General features: G+C 41.3%; 1 protein-coding gene across 1 annotated transcript in view; it reads left to right on the top strand.

The window, feature by feature from the left end:
* LOC119410825 (dehydrogenase/reductase SDR family member 13) overlaps nucleotides 1–2,652 on the top strand; it is a gene marked incomplete at its 5' end in the record, with an annotated part of 4,691 nt that extends 2,039 nt beyond the window's left edge. The window contains 2 exon segments of the mRNA XM_037677747.1: nucleotides 361–681; nucleotides 2,213–2,652. Of these exon segments, the coding sequence (XP_037533675.1) occupies nucleotides 361–681; nucleotides 2,213–2,469 (578 nt within the window).
* Nucleotides 2,653–9,280: the final 6,628 nt, after the last annotated feature.

Here is a 9,280-nt window from a genome sequence, read left to right as displayed (position 1 = left end):
AGATTTAATAACATTCTGGTAGATTTAATAACATTCTGGTAGATTTAGGAACAGCAAACACAGTGAAGTTTATAAACTTCAGGTGAACAGATTCTTTAAGTTTTTACTTTTAAGTGTTTGAAGATACACGTGACATGTGTGACCTCGTCTTCTGCCATATTTGAAATGCTTTGGTTTCTTACAGTGCGGTACGATGGTGCGGTGGTTAGTGCTGCGGTCTCACAGTAACAGTGTTGCAGGTTTGCAGCTGAGCCCGTTCTGTGTTTGGATGTTCTCTCAGCGCACATGGATCCATGAATCCTTACAGATGTTAAAACATTTTAAGTAAAAGGTCTAAGGCTCCTCTGTGTTCTGTCCCAGGAGTCTACATGGAGGGTCGAACTGAAGACGGATTTGGACTCATGTTTGGCGTCAACCATCTTGGTCACTTCCTGTTAACGAACCTGTTGCTGGATCGACTGAAGGCGTGTGGACCAAGCAGGGTAGTAAACGTGGCGTCCCTGGCACACAACTTTGGAAGCATTGACTTCGACTGCCTGAACTCCCACAAAGATCTGAGGACGTCCTCGACGCAAAGCTTCATGGTTTACTCTGACAGTAAACTGTGCAACGTTCTGTTCACCCATGAGCTGGCCAGGAGACTGCAGGGGACCGGGGTCACCTGCTACTCCCTGCACCCAGGTGAGGAACGAACTAAAGAAACACAATTCTCTGTTTACACTGTTTGAAGACCAGGACAAGTGTTGCCTGACGTTCATTTAGATCCTAACAAAAGTGGACGAGTCTTAACCAGCAAAATGCACTGGTTGGACTGGATTGTTGCTGTACATTAGTGCTTACTCATTATGGTTTCCATCCATCCATCCATCCATCCATCCATCCATCCATCATCCATCCATCCATCCATCCATCCATCATCCATTCATCCATCATCTTCCTCTTGTTCTGGACTCAGGTCTCGGGGGCAGCATCTTGAGCAGGGAGGTCCACAGTTCTCTCTCCACAGCCTCTTCCAGTTCTTCTGGGAGGACTCCAAGGTGTTTCCAGGACAAACTGGAGAGACTACGTCTCTCCAGTTTGTCCTGGGTCTTCCTCGAGGTCTCCTCCCAGTCGGACGTTCATTCATTCATTCATTCATTCATTCATTCATTCATTCATTCATTCATTCATTCATTCATTCAACCTTTATTTAGACAGGTTAATCCCATTGAGTCTCGGGGACTCATTTACAAGAGAGACCTGATTTCTTTAACAAAGAGTGATGACAACAGTGGACAACAACAACAACAACAACAATAAACAGTTATAAAAGAGGCGTACAGATTTTAAATTTCTTTCTTCCTTTTCTTTAACAAATCATTACATGCCTGAAGCACCTCCCTATGGAGGTGTCCAGGGAGTATCTTTACCAGATGAACCACCTCAACTGTCTCCTCTGGATGTGGAGGAGCAGTGGTTCTACTCCGAGTCTCTCCTGATAACTGAACATCTCACCCTGTCTCTGAGGGAGAGTCCAGCTCTGCAGAGGAAACTCATTTCAACCTCCTGATCTCATTCTTTCAGTCTCTACCAGAGTTCATGACCAGAGGTGAGGGGAGGAACGTAGACCGACCGGTAAACAGAGAGCTTTGTCTTACAGCTCAGCTCTCTTTTCACCACAACGGACCGGTACAGCATCCACAATACTTCAGATGATGCACCAATCCATCTGTCAACCTCACGCTCCATTCTTCCCTCACTGAGAACAAAACCCTGAGATACTTGAACTCCTCCACTTGAGGCAGAACTTCACCCTTGACCTGAAGACAACAATCCACCCTTTTCCAGTTGAGGACCATGACCTCATGGTTTTCAGTTATTGTTATAAATCTTTGGTACAAAGAAAGTTATAAGCTCTTCTAATACTCTTCTGAAGCACACTGTAATTCATCTGAGGTTGTATTTCCTTACTGTTGAACCTCAGTAACAAACAAGTATTTAGTAACAAGCATTAATATGTAGACTGCACACTTGACTCTGTACACATTTAGGATTACATATTAACCAAACATAAAATCATGCTTGTGAGGAACTTTTGAACGTTGTAAAACAAGGCACACCCATCATCCACCTTCGTCTTCAGGTGTGTTGGGACATGACAGGAGCTACAAAGAACCATTCTAACAATACCAGTTCAAGAACAGGCAACTAAACCTCCTTTATCTTCTTGCAGGAGCCATCAGCACTGAGCTGACCAGGGACATAAGCATCATTTCAAAATTAATACTGGCACCCATAAAGAGCCTTCTCTTCAAGAACACCATCCAAGGATCGCAGACCACCCTGCACTGTGCTCTCCAGGAGGGCATCGAACATCTGAGTGGGCGTTACTTCTCCAACTGCACAGTGAGAGAACTCTACGCTAAAGCCAAGGATGATGCAGCATCAAGGAAGCTGTGGGAGATCAGTGAGAGGTTCTGTGGCCTCTGATGGGAGTGTTGGTCAGGCCACCGTGAACATGCACACGTCATGGAAAGTCTTGACTCTATCATGTGAGCGGTGCTGACCACACTGAAGTACTAAATACGATCACATTTAAACTGGGTTATGTTGCAGACTGGTTTGTTCAACATGTTTGTTTGACTTGACTCAGAAATAAACTCAGAGAAGAACTCTTCTGACTTCATGATCTGTTCTGACGCCTCAGACACGAGTCTCTTCATGGAAACAGGACTGTTGACATTTTGTCCTTTCTGCTTCCTCTGATGAATAACAGGAAGTACTGGAAATGTTTGTGGAAATCTTTTTCTTGGAAAAGTAAAAACAAACATCAACACGTCTAAAACAGACTGAAGGAGTTGAATGAACTTACTTTTATGGTTTCAGTCAGTCCAGGTGTTGTTTCCCTCTCCTCGTCCTCCTCCCTCTCTTCTGCAGGAGGAAGGTACAGCAGCACGAGAGCACTTCCTCTGTTGAGGAACTCCCCTTTATTCCTTGATGTGATCAAAACTGCTGCATATCTCATCTTCAAGCTACTGCTGGCAAGTGAACATGATATTAGTCTGAGCGAACGTTAAAGTGTCTGATACACACAGATGCTCAGCTGCTGCCAAATAACTGGATGAAGATTACACTGGGTATGGCAGGCCATTTGATGATATAATCAAAACACAGTTTGCAGGTCCATCACAGGGACATGGACATAAATGATAAAGGGACTGAACTTACAGGTGCTGGGCATAAAATGAGAACATCATGAAAAAGTTGATTTATTTCAGTAATTCCATTAAAAAGTGAAACTTCTTTATTATATTCATTCATTACACACAAACTGATATATTTCAAATGTTTATTTTAATGTTGTTGGTTATAACTGACAACTAATGAAAACCACAAATTCAGTTTCTCAGAAAATTAGAATATTACTTAAGACCAATAAAAAAATGATTTTTAGAAATGTTGTCCAACTGAAAAGTATGAGCATGAAAAGTATGATCATGTTCAGCATCAGTACTTAGTTGTTGCTCCTTGTGTCTGGATCACTGGATCACTGCATCGTGTCATGGAGTGGATCAGTCTGTGTCTCTGCTCAGGTTCTGAAAGTCCAGGTTGTTCTGATCGTGGCCTTCAGCTCTTCTGAATTGTTGGCTCTGGTGCATCACATCTTCTTCTTCACAATACTCCATAGATTTTATATGGGGTTAAGGTCTGGAGAGTTTGCTGGCCAATTAAGAACAGGGACACCATGGTCCTTAAACCAGGTACTGGTATCTCTGGCACTGTGTGCAGGTGCCAAGTCCTGTTGGAAAATGAAATCTGCATCTTCATAAAGTTGTTCAGCAGCAGGAAGCAGGAAGTCTCTAAAACTTCCTGGTAGATGCTGCGTTGACCTTGGACCTCAGAAAACAGTGGACCAACACCAACAGATGACATGTCCAAAGTTCTGTTCTCTGATGAAAGTACATTTTGCATTTCATTTGTAAATCCAGGTCCCAGAGTCTGGAGGAAGAGAGGAGAAACACAGAATCCACGTTCCTTGAGGTCCAGTGTCAAGTTTCCACAGTCAGTGACGGTTTGGGGCCATGTCATCTGCTGGTGTTGGTCCACTGTGTTTTCTCGGGTCAAAGGTCAACGCAGCCTTCACCAGGAAGTTTTAACTACAACTACCATCAGGCAGATAATGCACCAGTGTCGAAGTGAAGTCATCAGCTGCCATTTATGCTCCTGCAGCTCAGCAAGTGAAAGGTCCACAGCTGTCCTGATGCATGATCAATGATCCAGGTAGAAAAATGTAAAAAAGTTAAGTCTGGTCCTCTGGACATTCAAAAAAACAAAACCGAGGTCCACAGCTGTTGGCACCATCTAGTGTCATAAAACTGCAAAAGGAAAACAAATCCCCACGGTTGTATTTTTGACATAGACAAAGCACAGGACTCAATGTGGAGAGAAGGTTTGCTCATAACATTAGAACAAGTGGAAACAGGTGTAAGGATGTAGAGTTGGATAGTAACTTTTACAGACAGGAAATAAGAGTAAAAAGTTGGAAATGATTTTTTAAGAGATTTTAAATTGGAAAATGGCACACCACAAGGAAGCGTAATAAGCCCAGTCCTATTTAATATGAATATTAATGACATTTTTTCTACTCTAGATGAATGTATTAAATCAGCCCTTTATGCAGATGATGGAGCCAAATGGATGAAGGAGAGAAATGTATCACTCGTGTAGAAAACATGAAGAAAGCAGTTAATAAACTGGAGAAATGGTCATATGAATAGGGTTTCAAGTTATCAGTAAGTAAGTCAACTTTATTTATAAATCACTTTTCATAGATACAATCACAAAGTGATTTACAGAAATTCAGCCTTCAAATAAAACAATAACAGCTGATTAATAAAAACAGTAAATAAAACATTTAACTAAAAGCTTGTCTGAATAAAAGTGTCTTAAGCTGCTTTTTAACGGAATCAACAGAGAGACGGGGGCAGAGCGTTCCACAGTCGGGGGCTACGGCCTGAAAGTATAGGTCACCTCGAGTTTTAAACCGGGTCTTAGGAACTTTAGGAGGATCAGCGCTGAAGACCGAAGGGTGCGGGCTGGAGAATAAGGGATCAACATTTCAGTGATGTACTGGAGGGCCTGTCCATTTAAAGGAATAAAAGTTAAGACTAAAATATTTAAAATAATTCTAACTTCAACAGGCAGCCAATGAAGAGAAGATAAAACTGGTGTGATGTGAGACCTTCTATTAGTTCCTGTTAAAAGTCTCGCAGCAGCGTTCTGGACCCACTGGAGACGGCAGATGGGTTAAAACAAGTAAAAAGAGAATTACAATAATCTAGATGAGAATAAATAAAAGCATTAATAATAATCTCCAGGTCAGATCTGGATAACACTGCTCTCAGGGTAGAAATGTTCCTCAGATGATAAAAACAGGTTTTTCCCAGAAGCTTTGAATGTTTGTCCAACGACATCGACTGGTCCAACAGAACACCGAGGGTTCTGAGGCTCGGCTGAGAAGAGGAGCCCAGAGAACCGAGGAACGTTCTGTCCAGGAGCAATGATCAGGGGTTCAGTCTTATTAGATTTAACTGAAGGCAGTTGTTATCTAACCACACCTTAATACGAGAGACACAGTGCACTAATTCAGCTAACGTGTAATTCTGAGTCATGTTACTGTCATAGTCACTGTTTTCTAACCTTTTTTTCTGTTTTCTATTGTATGGGTGTACACATGTTTTATGTTATGTTTTTATTTTTACTTTATTTGTGGGTGTACACAGGTCTTATGTCTTATGTAATGTTTTCATTTTTACTTTAATTTACTTTATTACTATTCGCACCTTGTGTCGAAGCAAATTCCTAGTTTGTGAACCTCGTTCATTGACATGGCAATAATAATCTGATTCTGATTCTGATTCTATAAGGAGCAGTACAGCTAAATGTCATCAGCATAGAAACAGTAAGACACATTTCTGAAGCTACTGATAATCTTTCCAAGGGGGCTGATGTATAGAAGGAACAGAATAGGACTTCAGACTGAACCCTGAGGAACACCCTACAGTAACGGAGTGGTCTCAGACTGTATGTTATTCACAAACACTGAAAAGGTTCTGTTGCTCAGATAAGAGGAAAGCCACTTGAGAACAGTTCCAGAGATTCCTGACTCATGTTGCAGTCGATGTGTCAGAATCTTGTGGTCGACTGTGTCCAAGGCTGATGACAGATCCAATAAATCAATGCTCTGACCAGACTCTGCAGCCATCAGTCTGTCTTTAGGGACTTTTAACAAGGCAGTTTCAGTGGAGTGCGTCTTCACCAGACTGAAACTTATCCAGAATATGTTACCTTGCTGCCCACTCAGCCGCTGACTTCTCCAGACTGTTGGTGAGAAAAGGCAGTTTGGATATTGGTCTGTAGCTGCAGAGCTCAGTGGGGTCCAAGTTGGACTTTTTCAAAATGGGACTTAAAACGGTTTGTTTCAAAAAACATGGAACTGACCCGGTTGAAAGAGAGAAGTTAATTAATTCAGCAACATATGGGCGGACAATATCAGACACCTTTAAAAACAGTGACGTGGGTACAACATGTAGCACACAGGAAGAAGGTTTGATCTTTGTTAGAACAACCTTCACGTCCTCTACAGTGACAGGAGTCACTGAGGACCAAGAGGTCACTGCAGAGACAGCTGCTGTAACACCTGCCCTGATACTGCCAACCTTCTCCACAAAATAGTTTCAAAATCTGTTGCAGTCATCTAATGTGAATACAGGCACCAGAGGGAGTGAAGGTGAAACCATGTTATTAATGGTATCAAACGACACTTTTGGGTTTTTCATATTTATAGTCAAGATTAGAAAAATATACAACACTGTTTAATCATTTCATTTAGAGTTGAGATCAGCTCCTTGAAGTTTAAGTCTGTGGACCTCAAGTTTTGTAGATTTCCACAAACGCTCCACCTTACGACATGATCTCCTCAACAACATAATTTCCTCATTCCTCCAAGGACAAGAGTTCTTACTAGAGGATATTTTGTGCTTTACAGGAGCAACCATCTAAGACAGACAGTATGAAAAGACTCGCCAAAGGAATCAGCCTCACCGCAACTAACAAAACAATTCTGAGAATTTCTCAGCAGCAGTTTGATGATAATTCACCTTTATGAGGACTCTATGAGGACAACTGTAGAGGTTGAAAGACTCATTAAAACACACACAGCAGTGGTCGGAGACAGGAACGTCCACAACACTCAGCTGGTCAGTGATGAGACCAAAAGAGAAGACGAGGTCTAAACAGTAGTGTAGTCTACATTTTTGTAGTGGGTATACTGTGCTTGGAAACCAAAGTACACTGGTTAGTACAATGTAATCATCAATTTATTTAGATTTTTATACATATTGAACATTTCCAAATGTCTCTGATGCTTATATTTGAATAAATGGACAACAAACTTTGTACAACAGTTGGCTTTGTATAAAAACGTTATAGAATTTATCAAACAGTATCAAAGCAAAACGTGTTCAAGTATTAGGTAGTAAGTAAAGAATTATACAATAATTTGCTGGATAAGCAAATGTAATAAACAAGTGCTGCATACAGATAGATTGTTATGGAAGAGTTTAACTGCCATTTAACGTATCAATGACACGTGCCCAGTGATATGTCATGTATCATTGGGCACTTTTAAGTGGGTATACTGGAATTCTTAAGCTTTTCTAGTGGGTATACTCCATATACCAGCGTGTCGCGTAGACTACACCTGGGTCTAAAGCATGACCTGTCTTATGTGTAGGCCCAGAGCTGTTTAAAATGAAACGCTTCAGTCAGTCCTGCTACACGATTATTACAAATAAAAGAAAGATTAATATAGAAAAACTACTTTGTATTACATGAACAGCCTTTATAGATGGTATCAGAACTCAGATATTTAGGATTGTGTTAGACAGCTCTTACACATGGAAAACTCATCAGTTAGAAACAAAATGTACAAAAGTAATAACTCTTTTGAAAGCGGTGGCTGGAAGTGATAGTGGAGCTGATAAGCAGTCATGACTAAAGATCTACAGGGCACTCATGAGATAAGCATTAGATTATGGATATAGTATATGAATCAGAAGCAAAGACAACAAAGATTACAAAACAGGGCATTACAAGTGTACCGGGGCAACTAAGACCACTCCCATCCATGCTCTATTAGTAGAGACTGGAGAGACTCCATTAGAAATAAGGAGAGTACAACGATGACTAAAATCTATTAAACACTATTACTGGATAAAACTTGAAGGTAGCAAAGAAGAAAAACCTGTAACAAAGAAACTTCAGAGCTTCTGGGAGTACTCCAGTTTCAGAGGAATGGGTTTGAGTGAACAAGAAAAAACTGGACAAAAATGTACGAGGAAGATAACCCCAAATTCTCCAAGAATAATCCAGTCAGTGCTGTTCCTCCATGGTTATATCCAGGTATAAAAGTGGATATGAAAGTTCTTGAAATGAAAGGAGACTGGAAATTAAATGAAGTAGGGGTGAAAACCAGCATGTACCTCAGATGTTCTTATTATAATTATTATTATAATTATGGGGGAGTGGTGGCGCAGAGGTTAGAGAGGTGGGCTTGTGATCCGAAGATCGCCGGTTCACGCCCCGGCCCCGACAACATCAAAATTGTGGGTGGGGTAGGTGAAACACCCACACTTGCCCCCACCCTCATTCGCCCCACTCTGGGTCCATGAGCAAGGCCCTTAACCCCCACCATGTGCTCCCTAAACAGGTCTCTCTTGAAAATGAGTTCTCGTGGCTCAATGAGACTAACCTGGATAAATAAAGGCTAAATGAAAAAAAAAAATAATAATAATTTTCTTAAATTTTACACAGATGGCTCTAAAACCACAAAGCGGGAATAAGATTATACATCCCAGAGTTTCAGAAATGTCTGTCAGATGTTGATGCTCAAAACCTGAGGGAGATTAGAGACTGTAAGGTTGTGGCAGGGGAGAGCGTGGCCAGACAGCATCGGATGGTTGTGTGTAGAATGACTGTTGTTGTGAAGAAGAGAAAAAGAGTCAAATCAGAGAAGATGACCAAATGGTGGAAGATGAAGAAGGAAGAATGTTGTGAGAAATTCAGAGAGGAGCTGTTAAAGGCTCTGGGTGGTAAGAAAGAGCTTCCAGATGACTGGACTACTACAGCAACAGTAATTAGAGAGACAGGTAGGAAGGTACTTGGTGCGTCATCTGGACAGAGAATGGATGATCAGGAAACCTGGTGGTGGAATAGTGAAGTGCAGGAAGATGTTCAAAGA

The sequence above is a fragment of the Nematolebias whitei genome, chromosome 6 (assembly GCF_014905685.2).
Source record: "Nematolebias whitei isolate Nwh7 chromosome 6, NemWhi1, whole genome shotgun sequence".
Taxonomy (NCBI): Eukaryota; Metazoa; Chordata; class Actinopteri; order Cyprinodontiformes; family Rivulidae; genus Nematolebias; species Nematolebias whitei.
Note: the sequence above shows the minus strand (reverse complement) of the source record. Positions and strands in the feature narration are given on the sequence as shown.